This window comes from Peromyscus maniculatus, chromosome 8 (assembly GCF_049852395.1).
Source record: "Peromyscus maniculatus bairdii isolate BWxNUB_F1_BW_parent chromosome 8, HU_Pman_BW_mat_3.1, whole genome shotgun sequence".
Taxonomy (NCBI): domain Eukaryota; kingdom Metazoa; phylum Chordata; class Mammalia; order Rodentia; family Cricetidae; genus Peromyscus; species Peromyscus maniculatus.
The window spans coordinates 91,783,290-91,805,835 of record NC_134859.1 but is presented as its reverse complement, the minus strand read 5'-3'; the positions used below and the strand labels follow the sequence as shown (position 1 = coordinate 91,805,835).

Below are 22,546 nucleotides of genomic sequence, written 5' to 3'. Positions count from 1 at the left end.
CTGCCTTTTTAGGAAACTCAGAGGATCCAGAAGAGAAGCAGACCGTGAGGGGATAGCTAGGACAGACAGGAGCCACACAGAGCGGAGGTGTGACTCTCAACAGAGTGGCTGGGTGGCTGAGGAGCAGCCGGGCCAGCAGCTCAGGTAACCAACTGCTGGGGGTGGTGACTCACTCCCACTGTAACTGCTGGGAACCTCTCCAGCCACATGCACCCCCTACCTCCCCATCAGCCTTCACCAGCTCCAAATTCCCAGCCTGGCCACAAACATAGCCACTCTCTCAGACACACTCATTCCCTAGGGCCTCAGACACAACAAACTCTCTGCCTAGACATGGCTGACCCTTTCCTGTCACCCTCTGGTCCTCACAGTGGGCTGTGCTCCTTCCCCATTGACACCTCAGAGAGGGAAGGGAAGGGAGGGGAGGGAGGGGAGGGGAGAGAGGGGGAGGAAGGGGAGGGGAGGGGAGGGAGGAAGGGGAGGGAAGGGGAGGGGGGAAGGGAGGAGGGGAAAGGGGAGGGGAGGGAAGGGAGGGAAGGGAAGGAAAGGGAAGGGAAGGGAAGGGAAGGGAAGGGAAGGGAAGGGAAGGGAAGGGAAGGGAAGGGAAGGGAAGGGAAGGGAAGGAAGACAAGGGCCTCATCATCAGAGAAAAGGGAAGGAAAAAGGATCTCTAAGAATGTGCACACACACATATATACATACACACATACACACACACACACATGATTCCTCTTCTGGGTGTTTGTTTTGTTTTTTCATTCTGGGGAGAAAACTAAGCTGGCATCCCTCCCTGTCCCTAGCGCCACTCTCCCATTTTTGAGACCAAAGTCCCTCCTCCCTGAGATGTTCTAGCCCAAAGCAAGCAAAGGCTGGTGAAGGGTAGCAACAGTCACAGCAAGAAAAGACACCCAAGCAAACTGGCTGGGCCTGAGAGTACAAAACAGGCTCCAGACTCACTCGCCAGCTTTCCGCCATCCGTCAATGGGAAGGCTTCACCTAGTCTTGCTCAGCAAGAGAAAGAGACTGCATTTAGGAGGAAGGAAATCGTTCCCTGCATCCGTGCCTACACCAAAGCACCTAAATCTAGGGAAAGAGGTGTGAACTCGAGTTTGGGAGCGGGTGGGCATACCTGTGCTGATCATTCTACAAGGCCAAAGGGATGCTACAAGTTGGGAGCCAAATTATTTGGGGCTATAGGATCCCTCTAAATAGCCGTCTCTCGCCCGCCTCTGGGTTTGGACCTAACATTCTTGAGACTATCAAGTAAAGTTCTTTTTGGAATTTGCAGACTCCTAGCTTCCACCAACCCAAAGGCGAGGAGTGCTGTAGGCAGTATCAGACACTTACAGCGGAGGCTCTGTCTCTTCTCTGCAACCCACCTCACCTGTGTTCCATCAACGTATTTTAAAAACACCATGCTTCATTACTTTCTTTGCTCTGTTACTACGAAACCTTCATTAGACTGGTCATCATGTTGGAAACACAGTATTTGAAGTAACCTGAATCCGTACTTTTGGGCCACCATCACTGACATTTGGCTCCAGAATAAACTTCCTCGTATTCCTTTTAAGGTGAGAGTTGTGTTTGCATTGACAAATTAAGGCCTAGGCTCCTTACCTCGTCTGAACACCAGGCACACACAGGACTCACAGCCAGACATTGCTGGCAGGAGTTCACGCCTCGTGTGGTACAGATGTTGGACTCTGCAACAAGGAGACATGAATAGACATTAGCACCTGATTGCTCAATGCAGTGACCATCCTGTCCCAAGTACCCCAAATTTCCCAAACCCGCAGGTGGACATTTCCCAGGTACACACAAACACACCCCAACCTTACCGTAGACATTCACCAAACATGGGCTATTGATAAGCAAGAAAGGAAAGAAAGAAGATGGGGAGAAACTCATGACCCTATCAGCTGATGAGGCCACAGTGACAGCAGCTGCCGGGACTGAGCCACAGACCCGAGAGTCCCACCATCACTGACAGAAAGGCTGCCATTAATGATGGCTTTAACTTACACTGGGCAGCTGAAAACCCAAGTCCTGGAGTAATGGTCATGTGTCTTCTCCAGCTGTCTATTGTCATCACAGCCACTACACAGAGGACCCGAGGCCCAGATGCACTAAGATTAACACCTAAATACTGTTGGGCAGGAGGCAGGGTAACGTTAATGGCCGTGTCCCACTGTCTCAATAGGGGCTAAGCTTTCTAATACACCTGTCCTGGAGGCAAAGCATTCAATGCTGGAAAGAACTGGAAAAGTCAGGAAAGGCTGACAGAGACTGGAAGGACATGGCGTTTCAGAGTTGGACACCAGTGTGCTTCATGCTGCCGCCCTGAGCAACTCACCTCGCCTCTATGAAATGGCTGGTCTGTCTCACCGGATTTGTGCAAGAATTTGATAAGCCAAGAGGATGCTTCAAGACGACACTCAGAAGTGAAGAGTCCCCATGTTGACAAAAGGCAGAGGGTAGACTGCAGGGAGGGACAAGGACAGCCAGGGGCCCAAAAGAGGCCTGAGAAGGTCAGCCAGGAAGTAAACCCCAGGCAGTTGCTCCTGCAGAAGGCTGTCCCCTGGCTTGGTGGCCCTGGCCTCTGGCAAATAAACCCCCTCTGCCTACAGTGCCTCGGGGAAGGCATTTTTCTCCCAGGAACAGAAGGAAGATCATCTATTCCTTCTTGTGAGTCCAGTTACCCCTGCCAGTTCTCTTACCAACTTTCTGAAGGGCCCCCTTTGGCCATAACTATTATCTATGGCTTTGTCCCCAACAAATCTATTTCCAACAGAATAATCCTAATTACTTGGGTGTTTTCCTGATATCTCCAAAACTTCTCATCTAGTCAAACATCTATTTTATTATGACTGAATTCTATCCATCTCAACATTTGGACAGAACACACTCGGAAAATGGCCTGTCATGGTCAGAGACCATCTACATCTTTTGTTTTATTTTGGTTTGGTTTGGTTTTGGTTTTTCGAGACAGGGCTTCTCTGTGTAGCCCTGGCTGTCTTGGAACTCACTCTGTAGACCAGGCTGGCCTCAAACTTAGAGATCCACTTGCCTCTGCCTCCCCAGTGCTGGAATTAAATGTGCCAACACTGCCTGGTGACTACCTGTATCTTTGTCTTGAACTGATTAGGATGTTGTATAACTTTGTACTGGTAGAGGTTAACACAGGAAATTAATGATAATATAAATGTATTTTTTATGAGAAAAACACATGTGATCTGTCTAACAAAAATGTCAATGACATCTACCTGGTAGAGAATACACAAACTGAAGGTTAAAGCTGATTGTTTTATAGACATTAGCCAGTTTTTAAAAATTCATTGGCCAATTCATTTCCACACGCCTAGCCAACTATAAAACTCCCTTTCTTGAATTCCCTTTTGAACTAGGTCCAACAACCTTCTGTTTCCCACACTGTTTAAACTGACTAAAGCCTTTGATAGACATTTTTTTGTTTGTATGTATGAAAATTATACCTTCTAAAATTACATTTTAGGAGCCTAGAAAAATATTTCAGTGGTACCATGAATGTTTAGCATGCACGTGGCCCTGGGTTCCATCCCCAGCACAGAAATAAAATAAGGAAAGGAAGGAAGGAGAAGAGGCAAAGGAAAGGACAGGTCCGTTGAACCGCTGGAGCCCTCCTGCCTGCCTAAACCAGTCCAAACACGGACTGGTGCCAACTGAAAGGTTCGGGCATAGGGAGTTCATTTCTAAACAGTGTACCAAAATTCTGGACTTAAACCTGTAGACCAGGCTTGGTGGTGCACACCTGTACCCTAGCAGTCAGGTGGCTACAGAAAGATTATGGTCATGAGTTGGAGCCTGGACTATATTGCAAGTACTTGGCCAGTCATAGCAAGAGTCTATTTCAATATCTAGAAGTATATTTAGATATATAGCTATATAAACATGTACATAAAATATACAAAAGGGAGCCTCAGACAATATAGGCTATCGTTAATCTCTTCAAAACACTGGATTGTACATGGAATCCTTGAAACACTTCTGCTTCCGATTTCCTCAGAAGCTTGTCTCTATCTTGTTTCAAAAGTCTCCACTCCAACTGTTACCAATGAGACAACACTACAAGTCCATGAATAATTCCTGGAGCTCTATTCTAGACATGAATAAAACCTGAGTGTGTGCATATGTGTGAGTGTGTATGTGTGAGAGAGAGAGTATATGTGTGTGTGAAAGAGACAGTGAGTGTGTATATATGTGTGAGAGAGAGACAGTGTGTGTGAGAGAGACAGAGAGACAAAGAGTGTGTGTGAAAAAGAGACTATGTGTGAGTGTGTCGAGTGTGTGTGAGAGAGACAATGAGTGTGTATGAGAGAGACAGAGATAATGAGTGTGAGAGAGACAGTGTGTATGTGTGTGTGAGAGAGAAAGAGACAGTGAGTGTGTAAGAGAGACAGGCAGTGTGTGTGTAAAAGTGTGTGAGTGTGTGTAAGAGTATGTGTGTAAGAGTGTGTGAGTGTGTGTGTAAGAATGTGTGAGTGTGTGTAAGAGTATGTGTGTGTGTGTGTGTGTGTGTGTGTGTGTGTGTGTGTGTGTGTTGTGAGTTGACAATAGTGGCACTGATCCCAAGCCCAGCCCCAGTGCATCAAATTGGGGAAATTCTCAACAATGCAATGTGTGATGGAGGAAAGGTAGCTGATCTTTCCACAGATGCCGGGTTCTGAGCCTACAAAACCAATAATGCCACCCAAGGCCTCCCCCTGCAAGGGTAGTCTGGCCAGATCTCAACTTCACAGCTGTTCTCTCCTGGGGACATGAACATGGCCCCTCTTCATCATAGCTCGGTCAGAAGAGTTCCGAGAGGAACCCATCCTGGACTATTTTAGGTAGCTCCCCTCTTTGGGGCGTTTCCATGGAGACTAGCAGCTAAGAGTGATCCTGGACATAAAAACCATCAATGTCCACTAGAAAGAGAGGAAATGGTTAAAATGAAAAGTGTAGGTGTGTGGGTCCTGTCAAGTTCTTTTTCATTATATTTGTTTGTTTTGTTTGGCAGAGAGCGAAAGAGAAAGACAATGAGCACATGTGCCACAGCGTGGAGGCCAGAGAACCAGGGTTGGTTCTCTCCTGCCGCCGTGTAGGTCCTGAGAATCAAACTCAGCCTGTCAGGTTTGGCAGCAAGTGCCTTTACCCTCCTGAACCATTCCACAGCCCAGCCCAAGTTAGTTTTCAAAACCTTCCCCAGTCTGTCCATTCAGCCATTCAGCCATTCTCAAATTAGCATTCCCTGTGAGTCCCTGAGTTACAGCTGCAAACAGAAAGCCTGGCCAAACGTGAAATAAGAATAAGAAACAGCAGGCCCCTCCCAGTGCACCAGCAGCCCCTGACCTCAGAGGATGAGCCGAGCTGCAGGGATCTGTCCTTTAGAGAGTCATGGTTACCCCGCTTCCTTGATCTCTTATTTTTAATGAATCCCAGGTGGATAGTGTAAGAACCAATGATCCCCCAACAATCTCCCCAACCAAGTCCAGCCACCAAGGGCAGGAGCCCTGGAATGCCGCGGTTGAAAGTGGCTGACTCATCAGAAGTCTCTGAGCTGGGCCCAGGCTGATTCAAAGGACTGCTGCCCCTCCCTACTGAACATGTGGGTCTCCTCCAGTTTCCAGTCATTCATAAAGCCTGTATTCCTGCCCAGCCTCTGTAGTCCAGAAGGGCCTACTGGACAAGAGGGGGTCCTCACCAACTGTCAGTGAAAACAATGGATGATTCCCAAAACCTGTCCTCACAAGACTTGACCCAAGAAGCCGAGCTAGGCTGACCAGAGCTGGTCCTCAACGGGAGGTTGTAATGCTTAAAGGAGCATCCTTGAACGCAACAGCTGGTGCACATAAAGCACTCAGTGGATGCGGATGCTGGAGTTGTTTCTGTTGTTGCCATTTTTATCCTTAGCTTCAAGCTATTTAGAGTAGACAACTATTTTACTATTTTTTTTTTCATTCCTTAAAGTCATTTTATAGGACACCAGGCACAACGCTAATTAAACCCTGAACAGGGGATGGTTAAGATGGGAGTATGGAGCCAAAAAGTATCAAGATGAGGAGGAAAAAAATCTAAACAGAGCAAGGAATATGTGTTCAAAAATCCAGTCTAGGAATAGCGGCTGAGAAAAGATGGTCACTGGGAAAAACAGGCGAGGGCAGCCAAGGAGTTTGCCTGGAAAGTAGAAATAAACGGCTGTGGTCTGGCACATCGGCCTGGTTTGCAGAACCAGAAAAAAGATAAAAGGTCGGGGGAGGGGGAGAGGCAAAAGGAACAAGGAAGGGGAATGGAACCAGGGGAAGTCATAACGGGTTGTGTTGAGGACACATTGTCCAATGAGACAGGATGTAGGGACAGGACCCCCTGATGAGGCCAGGGACCTTCAGGGCTTAGGGTGAGAATGGAGGATGGTCCATACTAGTGAGCACCATGGACATCTCTCCTACGGCCTGCCAGAGAAAATTCCTGGCCAGCAGCCTCAGCCCTGCCCTGCCCTTTAGCCCAATTAGGTCCATGGGGACAGTAGGTGGCCAGGTGTTGCCTGATCTCCCATTGTAATCTCCTGGATGGGTGAGGGAGCGAACAAAACATCTCATGCTAACGGTCCTAGGCGTACACATGGCTTATCAAGCACAAGTCACAAAGAATGGTTTTTTTTTTGTTTGTTTGTTTGTTTTTCTTTCTCCCTTAAGAGGAGCTCAGTAGCCAAAGGAAGGCAGAGACACGACTTCTGTGATATCAGAGGTAATAAAGAGCTCAGACTCCAATATCTTATCAAATTGAAGACCACGGATGCAGGAGTATCTGATTTCAGATTTTAAATCATTTTAAGTGCACCAAAGCCAATTAAATGTGGAATTTAACAATAGAAATTATGTGTGATTCGCCTCCATCAAGAGTGAATATTAAAGTATGTTATTGGTTGAATATATCCCCCTACACACAAAGATATACTGTTGTCCTAACCCCCCAGTACCTGTGAATGTGACCTTATTTGGAAACTTATAGATGGAAACAAGATGAGGTCATTAGTGTGGACACTAATCCAAGATGACTGATGTGCTTGTAAGAAAGGGAAAATCCCAGGTGAAGGCAGACACAGATGGAAAACACCATGTGGCATCAGAGACAGAGTCTGGAGTGATGAAGCTAGATGCCAGGGTGTACCAAAGGATTACCAGTCCACACTAGAAGCTACAAAGAGACAAAGATGAGTTCTACTCAGAATCTTAGACACACATTTCTAATGTCCAATTTATGGTACTTGGTCACAACAGTCCTAAGAAATTAATTTTAAGTGGATTAGCATTTCCATAGCCATATGTGACATTATTTTGATGAACAGTGTCCTGAGATACTTTCATGAACTGGAAAAAAAACTCCATCCTGGAATGGAAACTTTGCCATGTCTCATCCAACCATGGATAAGATCAGAAAAGGGGTTCCTTTAGCTTTAAAACTTTCCAACAATATTTATCAATGGTGCTAGCATTCGTTCATTCATTTGCTCACCATTTATCAATGGTACTCTAGCCTTCATTCATGCATTGGCTCAACAAGCGTTTGATGAGCACTGACCTGCGCTCAGCACTCTCTAAGGCGCTGGAGACACACAGATGAACTAAACAAGCCCTGACCCTGTGATGCTCATGCTTTGGTGAGGAAGGTGATGTCAAAGAAACCAACAGCAGAAGCCGCAGCAAATGCTCAAAGACAAAGCAAGGCAGAGCACTGGGGAATGAGAGTGGTCCCATCTACAGGAAGTGCTCAGAGAGGCCTTTGTGGGAAGTGGTCATTCTGCAATGATGCTAAGGAGTGGATTGTGGGAAGCAAAGAACAAAGACCAGAGCTGGACGGACTTCCTCCTGTTGAAGAAGTAGCAGGAGGACAGAGGAAGGAGGAGGAGAGAGGCAGAGAGAAGACTGGAGAACTAGGGAGCAACACTAGGAAGCCGTACACGGTTGGAGCGTGGTGTTCACCACAGTGAGAATGCTGAAGGGATCTGAGAAGTGAAGGGAGAAGAAGCTCAGCCTGACCACCAAGTGCACCGACAGGATCAAAGCCAGAGGAAAATGGATCAATTCGGATATTATTAAAACAGTCCGGGCAACAGATGTCAATGGTTTGGATTTAAAGGGCAGTGGTGTTAATGGTGTGGTCAGACTCTAGATGCTTTCCAAGGACTTGCTGATGGATTAGGCATGTAGAACTGAGAAAGGCATGTATGAACCTGAGCAAGTACTCTCCCTTTAGAAAAGGTTCATATGATTTGACCACTGGCCATCCCACTTCACTGACCCTTCGGCCACTAGACCGTACCTTTGTAAGTGAAGCCAGATCCTGTCTGGTTACCATCTCTAAGCGGGTTAGTCAGGAAGCTGTGAATGAAGCCCACAAAACCCCTTCCTATGAACAGTTGTGGTCTAAAGTTAACACCTCGCCCTGGGGAATTCAGGAAATAAAGTCGTGCCAGTTGAACAAGGGACAGAGAAAGCAGTTCTAGGGGTCTAACGTCTGCTTTGCCGTTCTCCAGACCATGCGACCTCAGTGGCACCCCTACACCTCTCTGGTGCTCTCTTTAAATAGGTCCCATGCCTCTTCAAGATTTATAACTGCTCCCCAGGACTTAGCAGGCCACCCAGCTTTATCAGACAAGCTCTGAAAACCCCAGACAGCTATTTTTATTCCCTCCCCACCAACTGGGTCTCCCAAATATGGGCATAATATTTACTATATGAGAATTAAGTGAGCTAACATATGTGAAGGAGCCCCCATGCTCAATAAATGATCTGCTTCCTTCCCCCGCATCCTCACTCCAATTACTTCCGGTACCATGAATGCACCTCATCTTCCTTTTTACCTCAGGGTCCCACAGAAGAGGACCTTTTGTCTCTGATGGGATGGAGGGAGGAAATCGCCCTGGCTGGAGACAGGAGCCCCCAGGACCAGACCTCACTAGTCACTAAACTAGTTTGTGACTTTGGAGAGTCCCTCACTTCTTCGAATCTCTCTTTTAGCTCTTCTGTGAAAACAAATTGTACTAGATTAGAGGATCTTTGAGGTGCTATTGGCCCTGAACATGTATATTCTTCCGGAACCAGAAAATGTCAACGGGGCCACGAATACTCTAGAATCTGCAGATAGCATTCTTGGACCTGAGGTCCCTCGATATGCAAGTGGACATTTCTTCCTGATGGCCTAAAATCTGGGCCAAATGCTGCACTTTAGAGTTCTGGAAGATTTTATTCACACCAGCTCCACCTCCCAACTGACTCATTCAATGCACAGGAGAGGCATGCCTGTACCATGCTCTGTTGGACACCCACCCCAGCGGTGCCCTGGAGGTGACCTTAGCATCCAGCTTTGCAGTTCCAGGGTGTCCCTCTTATCTCCAGTCTCCATGGCAGGGGGGCAGGGGGCTGTGATGTGAAGGCAAATCAGTTCAACTGTTTTTGGAAGACTGTTTTAGCAACATTTATTAAAATCTAAAATGGGAGTGGTAGTCCACAGATATAATCCCAGCACCTGGGAGGTAGGAATAGGAGGATCAGGAGTTCAAGGACAGCCTCACCTATAAATTTAGTTGTATCTCATCGTAGGTTGAGACCCTATCTCAAAAAATAAACTCAAACACAGTAATACCTGTAGTCCGAGTTATTCCAGATTCTGAGATGGGAAGACAGTGTAAGTCTAAGACTTGGAATCTAACTAGGGTAACAGCAGGATTTTATCTAAAATAAACCAATAAATTGTGGCAGGGGAGGGGTCCTAAGTAGTCGAGTGCTTGTCTAGCATGCATGAAGCCCTGATATTAGGTCATATACTTCTATCACAAAACAATTAAAAACCAATAATATATCCATGCCCTTTGGCCTACCTGACACAAATTCAAGAAATTACTCTTGAAATCCCAGTACAGAGAAGGCGGACACAAGATAGTGAATTTAAGGCCAGAATGGGCTACAAGTGAGAGTCTGTATCAAAGGACAGGAAGGTAACAGAAAAGAAAAAAGAAGCTACGTTTGCAGAAACTTCCACAGAGGAACACGATATACAAGACTATGTCTCTGTGACTTTATTTGTAGCTGCAAATAAATACCAACAGAACAGCTAAGTGTATTCTGCTGTACTACATATCATTCTGCCCTTTGCATTTTCTGCAAGAATTATAGCCTTTGGGATAAACAGAAGAGCCATAAGCTGACATAAAACATACACAGAGTAGGGGTTGGAGAGATGGATCTGTGGGTAAGAGCACTTGTTGCTCTTGCAGAGGACCTAGTTTCAATTCCCAGCACCCACATAGTGGCTCACAACCACCTGTAATTCCAGTTCTAGGGGATCCAACACCCTCCTCAGACACCAGGTGTGCATGCAGTGCACACTCATGCACAGAAGTAAGCAAGCATACACATAAAATAAAAATAAGTACCTTAAAGTGCCTAGAGTATATTATCAAGTGGCAATGATCCTACCATGGGTGGTCCTATTTGAGAAGTAACAATAATGATAAACGATGATATAGAGAGACATATGTATGGGGGGAACTCGAGGATGATTGCCAACAGTGGTTCTCTAAACATGAACCTACAAGTAACTTGTATTGTCTACATTGTTACATTCTGGCGCTGCTTGTTTCTTATTTTATTTTGTGTACCTGTGTGTGCCGCTGTACACACTGTATATGTGGAAGTACAGCTGTTAACTGTCCTGTCCTATCCCTCTCCACGGTATTCCTTTGAGACAGGATCCCTCTGAGGATCCCTATTTCACTAAGCTGATGAGTTAGCAAGCTCCTGGGGTCTATCTGTCTCTGCTCCCCAGCACTGGGCCTACAGGAACTTGCAGGCATGCCCACCTTTTACACGGACTCTGGAGATTTGAACTCAGATTTTGTGCTTACAAGTAAATGTTCTCCAGCCCCTGAAGTGCCTATTTTTTACAAACTGAATCACTTTTATTGTCTAAAGGAAAACTAAAGCTAATTTTCAATGTTCTTGGTTCTGCCTCCTTTCCCATGCTTGTATTCATTGATGTAGGCTCCCCAGAGCTTGATGGGCTTTCACAAACTATGTCTTCAACATCCCAAAGCCAGTCAGGAACACAACAATCAACTTTGGCAGATACAATGAGAAAGAGAATGGTGGTCCAGATTACAGAATAAAAGAAAGATCAAGAGATCTGTATATAACATGGTGACTAGAGTTATCAATAATGTATCTTCTACTTGAAATTGCTTTTTTTGTTTTTGTTTTTGTTTCTCTGTGTAGTTTTGGTGTCTGTCCTGGATCTCGCTCTGTAGACCAGGCTGGCCTCGAACTCACAGAGATCCGCCTGGCTCTGCCTTAAAGGCATGTGCCACCACCGCCGCCAAGCCTGAAAATGCTTTTTTAATAAAGCAGTTTAGCTGGGCTTAGTGGCAAACACCTTAAATCCCAGCACTTGGGAGGCAGAGGCGGGCAGATCTCTGTGAGTTCGAGGTCAGCCTAGTCTAAATACAGAGTTCCAGAACAGCCAAGGCTACATAGAGAGACCCTATCCCAAAAAGTAAAAGAAAAGAAAATAAGTAAAAAGGTAGTTTAAGTATTCTCACCAGAAATAAGTGATAACTATATGAGCTAATACATGTGTTATGCAGATTGATTTAGCCATTTCCCAATGTGTACATTTCAAAATAAGTTATATATCATATATAGGATTTTTATTTGTTGATTAGAAAAGAATGCAGAAAAACAAACTTTGGCCAGTCTATCCCCATGGGCTTCTGGAGCTATTCAGGAAGAAATGTGCTCTGTTCTCAAGGGTAGAATTCCCAAGAGTGAAAACTCCCTGGTCTCAGGTGAGATGCTCGTACATACTCCTCACACACAGTTCCAGCCTGGGCTTATTCTGGGAGAGTTATCGATCACTCGGGGAGATGAGCTCACAGGCCAGATTTTCAGAATTTCATCAGCAACGAGGTTTGACTATAGGGACTTATAAAGTGGCTACTGAGCATGCCTTTTGCCAACCTTCTGGAACTTTCTTCTAGTGCAATATTTCAAGCATGATTCTGACCTCGGGACTTCTTGCTCCACAAAGAAGCTTTCCGTGGAGATCCAAATCACTAAGCAGTTAAAGAGAAAGGTCTCCAGGAAGAGATGAGAAAAGGAGAGACCAGAGCAGAAGAAAATCTCTCCATCTGCCCCTTCACCCACTCCTCAGCCTCTGAGACACCAGGACGAAGGCCACAGGTAAGACAACATGTTCAGTTATCCAGCAAATTGACGTGAAAGCCTACAGAGCCTTGACACGATGTAGTTCTTAACTGCAGGCTTGATGCTCTTTTCTTGGGGATTTTTTTTCTACAGAAAAGAAAGTGGTGCAGGGAGGTGGTAGCGCACGCCTTTAATCCCAGCACTCGGGAGGCAGAGCCAGGCGGATCTCTGTGAGTTCGAAGCCAGCCTGGTCTACAAAGTGAGTTCCAGGAAAGGCATAAAGCTACACAGAGAAAGCCTGTCTCGAAAAAAGAAAAAGAAAAAGAAAAGAAAGTGGCATGGAGCACACATTTAAGTCCAGGAAAACACATCTGCACACATGTGATAATTTTACATATCAGAAGGAAATGTCTGAGTAGAATACACCACTTTCCTGACTATAAACGCTGTGGAGGATTCAAATAGGAACACCTTCAAAATCGGACTTCTTAATGACGAGCACGAATCCACCTCATCCCTTCTCCCTGACCTGGTAGGGAAAGGAACAGCAGGGATGACAGCAGTCTTCTGCAGGAACGTGACAGCTAAGGAGTTGTTGGGTTCAACTTTGCTTTTCAGAGATGCTACCGAACACATGAGCAATAGAATGGCTCCAAGTGTATTAACCAGCCCTTCGGCCTGAAAAACTGTGACGTATTTGACCACAGAAAGATCGTAAGCGCCAGAGATTGGGTAGGACTGGAGTAAAACAGCGTCTTCTGGGTGTGACAGGACAGCTGTACTCACATCACAGCACCTTCGGTCGCTGCTCCAGGTCCTGCCAGTCAACCTTCCAGCATGGAGGGGTGATGGCTCACAAGGCCCCACCCCTAACCGAAGCAATACTGACAGCTGATGGCCTCTGGGGAAGGGAGAGTCAGTTTCCTTCAAGAATGTGGCCCCCAGAAGGTGGCCCCTACCCCAGTGAACAGTCCCACACCTGTGAGTATACAGGAAGCACAAACGGAACACAGTGGGTTATAGAAAAAAGGAGGGAGGGAAGGAGGGAGGGAGGGAGGGAGAGAGAGAGAGAAAGAGAGAGAGAGAGAGAGAGAGAGAGAGAGAGAGAGAGAGAGAGAGGAGGTAAAGTTGGAAGGGCGGATAGATCTGGGAGGAGCTGGGGGAAGGAATGAGAGGAAAATGATCATAATATATTGTGTGAAATTATTTTTAAAAACTAATAAAAATATATTTGAAAGTATCTTTTGCTTTTAGGACCAAGAATAATAAAAATAAAACATGGAGACTGATGCAAAACCCTCAATTCTTTTTCTAGCAGTTGGAATCTCCAAAGGCTTCAACATGGCTCAGTGTGTCTCTCCAACTGAACACTGGTGGCATCTCCGTGGTTAATGGTGATAGCCTCACTGCTTTCAAGGTAATATCTCACTGCAGGAGGACGGGATGGCCCCGGTGAGCTCTTGGAATCACTGATACAAGCAACACCTTGGGTGAACTACACTACATTACAAGTAGAAGAAGCCAGACTTAAACTATGGTTTCATCTCTATGACATTCTGTAAAACAGATGGATGGGGACAGGAGACAGATCAGTGGCTACCAGGGACCAGAAGTGGGAAGAGAAGATTTACGAAGAAGCTGGAGGGAACTTCTCTGAAAATAGTCCCTATCTTCATTATGGTAGGGATTATTTGACCGTATGTCTTTACCCAAAGCACTCAGAATTGTACATTGAGGATGCTGAACTCCATGGTACATAAGCTATACTTCAGTGATAAACTTTTTTAAAGACTTCTTTATTTTCATCTGTTTCTGTGTGGGGGTGTACCTAAATGAGTTTATGTGCAGCATGTGCATTCAAGGACTGGAGTTACAAGTAGCTGGGAACTGTCTCATGTGGGTGCTGAAAATTGAACCCAGGTCTTCTGGAAGAGTATTAAATGCTCTAAACCACTGAGCCATCTCTCTAGCCCAATCCTCCTTTATTAAGATGTATGTATTTTTATTTTGTGTGTATGATTATTTTGCCTGCATGTATGTATGTGCACAGTGTATACAGTGCCCAAGAGATCAGAAGAGAAAGCCGGGTCCCCTGAAATTGAAGTTACAGGCAGTTGCAAACCACCTACGTAGGTTCTGGGAACTAAACTCAGGTCCTCTGCAAGATCAGCAAGTGCTCTTAACTGGCCCCAATCCTAGCCCTTTAAAGGGGGTGGAAGTTTTCTAGGAACACCGCGTGCCTGGAGAGAAAGGTAAGTTTTTATTGTTTTGCTGCAGAGTCTCAAGTCCCAATAAATTCTGGCAGTTTCCAAAGCGAAGAAGCCTCGAGCAGCCTCATTCCCAACTCCTAGGGTCTTAGGCACTAGTGACCTGAGTTGCAGTAAGCACATGACTCTTCCACTTGGGGAGAAGGCAGAGGAGGGGATGGTGAGATATAAAAAGCCACCCTGTGGGCAGCAAAGAGAGGAGGGATAAGCCAAGCGGTTTATCCCCAAAGCTGCTCAGTCACATACACACCCCTTGCCCGATTAATTATCTGTCTGCTGATTCATGACTCGCGGTTCCTGTGGGCATGCTTCCTGGCTGTTTCTGCCAACAAGGGCAGGATTCTTGCAGCTGGGAGGAGATGATAAACAGAGATCCAAGGAGGGCGGGGAGTTGTAAAGGGAGAATCTTTATCAGGGAATTCTAGAGTCACATTGGGCTCCCCCTCCTCTCAACACTGCCTCTTGTCCTACCTTATGCTATTCCCAGGAGACACATGCCACCTCTCGCCTTTGCCCTCCCGCTCATGAATATGGGGGGAAGAACAGAAAAGATTGTTCAAGTGACTCCCCCAGAGAAAGGACAAAGGGGAGACACTTCAGGGGACTCTGTGTTCCCATCGTCCTCTGGTCAGAAGGTGAACACCAGTGCAAAAGGGCTGGGGTTGTGCCTTAGTAGTAGAGCACATTTGGCATACAAAACCCTGAGTTCCATTCTCAGCAACACACACACACACACACACACACACACACACACACACACACCCTCCAGGGTGTTCAGGTAGAACACTCGAGGTTACAAGTATGTAAATATTGGATTTCTTCAAAGTAAGAGACATCACCTCTAGACGCCTTTTTGTACCATTCATTCCCTACATGGCTCTTTTGCTGCCTGTGTGCCAAGCGCTGGGTGCAGCGTTCAACCAGACAGACACTTTGCTCTCCTTACGGAGGCTGAAGTCTTATGTGTTGGGTTTTTACCACCCTCATTTTACAAAGTTGAGACTCATAGGGGGAGAAAATGAATGTGTGGACCTCTCTCCTCCTGGGCCTTCTCTGTAGATTCTTACAGGACCAGAGGGGCTGAAACATGCCAAGCCACCAAAGAGGAACGGGTTGAATTAAGAGGATGTGAGAGACAAATTCTCAGCTGGGAGCCTGGATTGTACTAATGCATGAAGTAGCAGCCGCTCTGGCCTGCAGTCCATAATATACACCAGTAACAGGAATGGCAACAGGAATCACCGGTTACTGAACACTTAACTTGTGCCTTTGTCTCATTTAGTCTGCGTAACAGAGGCGCTGTTTTTCTCCACTCGACAGGTGAGGAAACACGACTAAGACATTAGCAAGACCACGTGGTCATTCAAGGGCAAAGTCAAACCGACATCCCACTGGCTTAAAGCCCATCTGTCCCTTTCCCCTGCATCACGCCTTTCCTCATCTCTCCAGGCCCCAAGGATTCTGGAAGAGGGCTTCAGTTGGAGAGTTTCCAGAATACAAACTCTAGAAGAGAAATAAACACCTCAACTCTGACCTACTTAGGTTAGAATAAACACTAAATATGAGGAAGCCACGAAACTGGTATTCAGATGAAGCTAAAAAGATTATCTTTGGAGATAAAAACTGAACGTCAATGCTATCCTCACAGAAGCTCTTGTCCCTTCCCGGCAGAATCGCCTACTCTGGACAGCCTCTCTGTGCCACCTCACTTCCACTCTGGTCCTCCTGTGTCCCTTCAGCACTGTCCCGTCATCCCAGCACCTGCCTCCCCAGGAACCTAATGATATTCACAGCTCTGCCACCAGCACTAGGATGGGGTGTAGGTGTGACCGACACTTCTTTCACAGGGTGCCCCGGCGTCCTCTGTTCCTCAGCAGGACTCTACCTGCCCCTCCGAGGGAGTCTGGGGCTAGTTCAGCATAAGCCATCACCTCTCTGGATTATTCCAGTCGCAACACATCTGTGAACAGATATCCTAGCGGCTTTGTGGGCTTTGTTTATTTTGGTGCATATGTGCACGAGTACATGCATGCTCATTTACAATTGTTCCTGGGCAGAGACCGGAAGACAATCTTGGGTATCATTCCTCCAAATATCACTTTTTTTTTTTTTTTGAGACAGGATCTCTTTCTATCCTGGAGTTCCCCAAGCAGGCCAGGCTGGTTCACCAGTGAGCCCCAAGGGACCTATCTGCCTCTGTCTCCTCCCCTAGCACTGGAATTACAATCACACCACTACATCAAGCTTCCCCCACCCCACCCCCAAAAAGTTCTGGGAACAGAATTCAGGTCCTCCAACTTTATCAGCCCAGCTTCCCCATCTCCCCCATCCCCACTAAAGGATTTTTAAACCCAGACTTAGGTATACCAGAGCAGTGTGATCCTGTATGGATCGTTGCAACTGTGTGAACCAAACCAATAAGTAATACACTGAACACTGGGGTTCAGGAAATGTGGAAGAGAGTGAGAAACCAAACTAGCAGATAGACTTCACCCTCACTAGAGTTGACCCAAACACCCTGCTGTCCATGCATCATCTGTGAACTCATTACTTTCTTCTCAAACTACAGATCATGATGATGATGATGGCGGTGGTGGTGGTGATGGTGGTGGTGGTGATACTCAGAAGTTAATGTGAAAGAAAGCTATGGATATAAACAAACCACAATGTGTTTTAAATATATCTCAAAAAACAGCTGAGAGGAGCTGAAGTCCTCTAACACAACAAAGAATACTAGCTACCCTGATCTGATTGTTGTACAGTGTATTTGTGTATGCAGTTTCACACTTTACACAGACATGCCCTGTCATTATATGCCAATTTAAAATTCAGAAGTAGTGAGTTTTTAAACTCATGGAAGTTAGCATATCTGTACGAAACATCAGCTTTGCTGGTGAATTTCCCCATTCCCAGTCAAGGGCTAGCAGCAGCTTGCTAGAGGCTCAAACACCTCCAGGGCAGAATGTTGGAGATCCCGACTTCTGTTCTGTGGTCACAAGGCTTGTTCAATGTAGGCTAAAGACCACAGTTTTCATCTGTCACTCAGAAGCTTCAACCTTAAGTATTCCAGATGGGCAACCGTAAGTACCGCACTGAGACACCCTTTCCCTGCCGTGGCTGTGTTTATCTGTATCATTATGGAAGGGTCTTGAAGGCAGCCACCAAAATATTTTTTTAGAATGCTTAGCCTCAAAGTCAACTTAATAAATTTTACCTTTAAGAAATGGTCCATCTGGGTCTGGAGATGTAGCTCAATTAATAAAGTGCTTGCCTGACACGAGGAGGCCCTGGGTTCAACTCCCAGCAGCGCAAAAACCCTGGGTGGTGGTGCGTATCTACAACCCTAGCACTCATTAGTGGAGGTACAGGAGGATCTGGAGTGTGAAGCATCCTCAATAATGTGAGACCCTATTACACACACACACACACACACACACACACACACACACACACACACATCTGTAGGGTTTAACTTGCTCCAACTGACCCATAACCTCAGTTTCTCCACCTCCCGCAATATCATGTCCCGATTCCCTACAGCTCTGCTTACTGGACCACTCCCCATCCCGGCAGCACCAGTGAGGCCAAAAGCTGCCTGTCCAGGCAGATGATGACGATGACGGTTGTGAGCTGCACGCAGGGGAAACAAAGCCAGCCCCAAAGACCTCTGTGCTGACTCCCAGCACACAGTCAGGGAGTGCTGGGTGAGAGATCGGTCCCAGGAGGACTCGAATCCTGCTTGCTCGAATCCTGCTTCTCCTTAAAGAGTGGAGCAGCCAGATGTACAAACTCGAAGGAAGAGACGTGCCATACTCGGAGAAAGGAGCAACTCAGCGTGCACACACTCGCTGAAGCAGGTGAGCCACATCCTCCAGCCAGTGCACCGGGGCCGCCCTGCAGAGCCCCACCTTGCCTCTGCCACCCGCGACGCCCCTCGAGACCATCGGAGGAAGGACCTGCCCCCCACACCTCAGTTTCTCAGCCCGAGCTCCGGGATCCCACGGTCCCACCGCAGTTTGCACACCCGCCTCACTCACCTCCAACGACAACGCCCGCCAGTGTCCCCAGCGCCAGCAGAGCTGCCCAGAGCCGCCCCGGCCGCCGCGCTCGCATCCTGTCCCTGTCCGCTGCCCTTCACACGCCGCGCGCCACCGCTAGCCTGGCGCCCAGGGCTGCTTTTCCCGCGGTGGGAGGGGAGAGGAGGGCAGGGGACGCAGTGGGTGGGACGCGCGGGGCGGGGCGGGCCCAGGGTGTGCGCTCCCTCCCCTCGGGCGCCCGTCTGGACCCTGCCTGAAGCTGATGGGGAAACTGGCGAGCCTCTCTTCGGAACCCTCCCCAGCCCTCCGCCCACGAGGACCCGCCCGAGCGCTCACTAGAGGAAACCGAGCCCCCACGGGGTCGTGTGCGTATCTGGGTCCCAGGGGTTCGCGTCTGGGTGCTTGGTTTAAAAAAAAAAGTAGCTATTGGGCCACTTCCTGGACTCTTCTAGTCCCCACCTCCACAGACATCAACTATTTCACTTCGCCCTGGCTCTCTTGATTTCCTCCAGTCTCATTCATTCTCTCATTGAGTTAACAGGCAGCTGTCGAATGCTTTCCCTGCAATCTCTTGGCAATACCACGTCTCCAGCTTGTGTTAGGGGAGATGGATCTGTGAAGAGCCTCCGTCTATCGGGTGTCTGATACCCGTTTCAGGGCAGTCACTGTATTGCCTTCAAACTCAAATTCACTAGCTTTGTGGTATTTTCCTCAGAGACTACTTGCCTGCTCTTCCCGTCCCCTACACTGGTTTCCTTGGGTCTTCCCCAGATAGGAAACCTCTAGAAGCTCAAAAGGTGCAAAACACTGGGTCTGAAGAGCAGGTCACAGGAAGTAGCTGGGCCGGTGTATCCCGATCAAGAATGGCAGGGTAAAAATGAGACCAGGACTGGCGATGCAGCGCAATTGTACAGCGCTTACTGGCCTAGCGTGCCCTGGGTTCCATTCCCAGCACGACAAAAGCAGGACGTGGTGTATGCCTATAATTGCTGGGCTAAGGAGGCAGGAGGACCATAAGTTCCAGGTCGTTCTTGAGTACATAGAGCGTTCAAAGCCAGCCTGTGCTACAGGAAACCCTGGAGGAGGGGCGTGGCGAGAAGAGACCTGACACCTGGCCATGATCCATCCCTCGCTCTGAGCCCAAGAGATTCTTGTCACTCCTAAATGTCCCATGCCTTTCCGACTGACTGACCTTCCTTCCTCTTTCCGTTTGGAAAATTCCACTTATTTTTCAAAACATTTCAAATGTCATCTCTTCCACGCCATCTTGTCTGATGTTCCTCCTCCAGCTTCATCCTTTGCAGAGGTGGGCATTTCTCCCTCAGACCTCTCCAACACCGGGATAGTATATCATTTTGGTACCAGGTAAGAACTTTATAACTGTACAAATTAATTGACACGATTACATTTTCTATGCCATTAGGACCTAGTATATTATTACTATACACAGTGACGTGTAGCAGAGCACAGCAATGCATGTCTCAGTCTCAGCACTTGAGGGTAAGGCAGGAGGATGGCTTATTCCAGCATCACCTAGGCTACACAGCAAGACCCCATCTCAAGCAAAATAATAATAACAGTGAGGCTAGGGAGATGGATCACTGGGTAATAGTGCTTACTGGACCAACATGAGGACCTGGGTTCAAATCCCCAGCACCCACATAAAAATCCGAGCATGGACACACGCTGGCGTGTGACCCCAGTGCAGTGGGAGGGAGCGCAGAAACAGAAGGCTGGCTTCCAGCTAGCCTCGCTCCAGGTGAAGTGAGAGACCTCATAAGAAAATAAGGCAGGCTGTAACAGGGCAGAACACCCCTCCTCCCGGGCTCCTCCGACCTCCCCATGTGTGTGCCTGGGTACCTGCAACTGCACATTTGTGCCTATAGCACACACACATGCATATACACATACGCACAAAACAGTAATTCACAAATTTTTTTTATTTTAAACAGTTATTTATCTCTTAAATAAAGAGATCAGATTAATCCACATATTTACTGTTTCTGGTACTCTTCACACCATTATATAGTTCTGAATTTTGATTTAGAAACACTTCCCTTCATCCTGAAGAACATTTTAAGTTTAGCAACTCCTGGGGCTGGAGAGATGGCTCAGTGGTTAAGGGCACTGACTGCCCTTCCAGTAGGACCCGGGTTCTATTCCTGGCAGCCACATGGCAGCTCCCAACCATCTGTGACTCCATTTCCTGGGAATCCAACAACTTTACAGACATACATTCAGGCAAAGCACCAACGCACATAAAATCAAGATAAGTTAATTATTTTTTAAATTAACAATTCTTACAAATCTCCTTAAACAAATATGCCTGACTTCCAATTACTTCACTCTTATTTTGATGATATTTCTTATAAATAGCTTTCTAGATTGTCAGAGGTTTCCCCCTTATTATGTATATCCTCTTCTTTTAAGTTAACTGCATTGTGTGTGTGTGTGTGTGTGTGTGTGTGTGTGTGTGTGTGTGTGTGTTGTATGCAGGGACATGCATGCCATCGTTCACATGGAGGTCAGAGGACAACGTGGGAACCCGGGATGGAGACTCAGATCATCGGGTTTGCTCAGCTGGCGCATCCACCCGGTGAGCCATCTCGCTGGCCCTCCTCTTAGCACTTCCGATATCACATTACCTTTCTCAACACACCTGACCGACACAGTTTAAAGGAGGAAGTGTTTGTTTTGGCTTCAGGTTTGAAGGACTCTCAGTCCATCATGGCAGAGCTGTTTAGTCCTTGATAAAAGGGACCTGAGGCTGCTGGTCACATTGTGATAGCAGACCAGGAAGTAGAGAGACGAGGATGAAAACCAGGACAGAGCCTTGTCTTTAAAGGTTCCCTTCTGGGGCTGGAGAGATGGCTCAGAGGTTAAGAGCACTGACTGCTTTTCCAGAGGTCCTGAGTTCAATTACCAGCAACCACATGGTGGCTCACAACCATCTGTAATGAGATCTGGTGCTCTCTTCTGGTGTGCAGACACACATACAAACAGAACACTGCATACATAATAAATAAATAAATCTTTTAAAAAAAAAAAAGGTTCCCTTCTGCCAGCCAGGACTCATCTTTTCTTTTAATTTTTAAAAAACTATTATTTATTTTTATTTCGTGTGCATTCGTGTTTTGCCTGAATGTGTGTCTGTGTGAAGTTGTCAGATCTCCTGAAACTGGAGTCACAGGCAATTATGCACTGCTGTGTGGGTGCTGGGAATTGGACCCCAGGTTCTAAAAGATTCCACAAACTCAAATCTGTACCACCAACTGGGGCCCAGGTATTCAAAATGAGCCTCTGAGGGACATTTTACATTCAAGCCACAACAAGGCTGTCCTTCTGTGTGCTGACCCGCATGGTCTCTGAAGAAGTTTACCGTCTTTTCCCTATCTTCTTTTTCTAGCTGTTCCCCATACACACACACACACACACACACACACACACACACACACACACACGCTCTAACTTTTCATTTTGAAATTAATTATGTTTATTTTGTCATTACAAAGCACTAAGGAAAGTCCCCTTCCATCCTTCACCCAGCCTCCCCTAAGGTCCACATTTTATCTTGATTACCACATCATAATTACCAACCGACGGCAAAGAGTGTTGACTCCATACTGTGAACTAACGCCGTTACAGATTTTGAATTGTGCTGCTTTTCACATTGTCTTTTTTCTGATCCGGGATCTCTCTGGTATTTAATCTTCGCGTCTCCCAACTCTCCTTCAATCTTTAACATATTCATAGTCTTTCTTTTTAAACAGCGTCCCTGGTTGGAAAACTAAAAGGATAGTCCAATAGGCTAACTGCTCCAGAGAAGGTGAGTACTTGGAACAGCAGGCAGAGAGGCAGATGTTGCCTGGGTCCATAGCCGAGCCTCCTTCTCTAACTGCTCCCTTGTCCCAGCCCTCCAAACCCTAAGGGAACGAGGGCAGTTCCCAGTGGCCATATTTCAGCTGGTGTCATGCTTTCTGGACACAGATGAATAGACAAGGGTATGTGTACAGTATGAGCTCTGCCA

General features: G+C 46.9%; 1 protein-coding gene across 1 annotated transcript in view; it reads right to left on the bottom strand.

Moving 5' to 3' along the window:
* Positions 1 to 18,671, bottom strand: part of Itgb3 (integrin subunit beta 3) — a 60,873-nt gene extending 42,202 nt beyond the window's left edge. Inside the window, exons 1-2 of the mRNA XM_006970533.4 lie at positions 18,520 to 18,671; positions 1,618 to 1,703 (exon numbers count right to left, since the gene is read on the bottom strand). Of these exons, the coding sequence (XP_006970595.1) occupies positions 1,618 to 1,703; positions 18,520 to 18,595 (162 nt within the window). The 5' untranslated portion in view covers positions 18,596 to 18,671. The remainder of the gene's footprint in view (positions 1 to 1,617; positions 1,704 to 18,519) is intronic.
* Between the last annotated feature and the right edge of the window lie 3,875 nt (positions 18,672 to 22,546).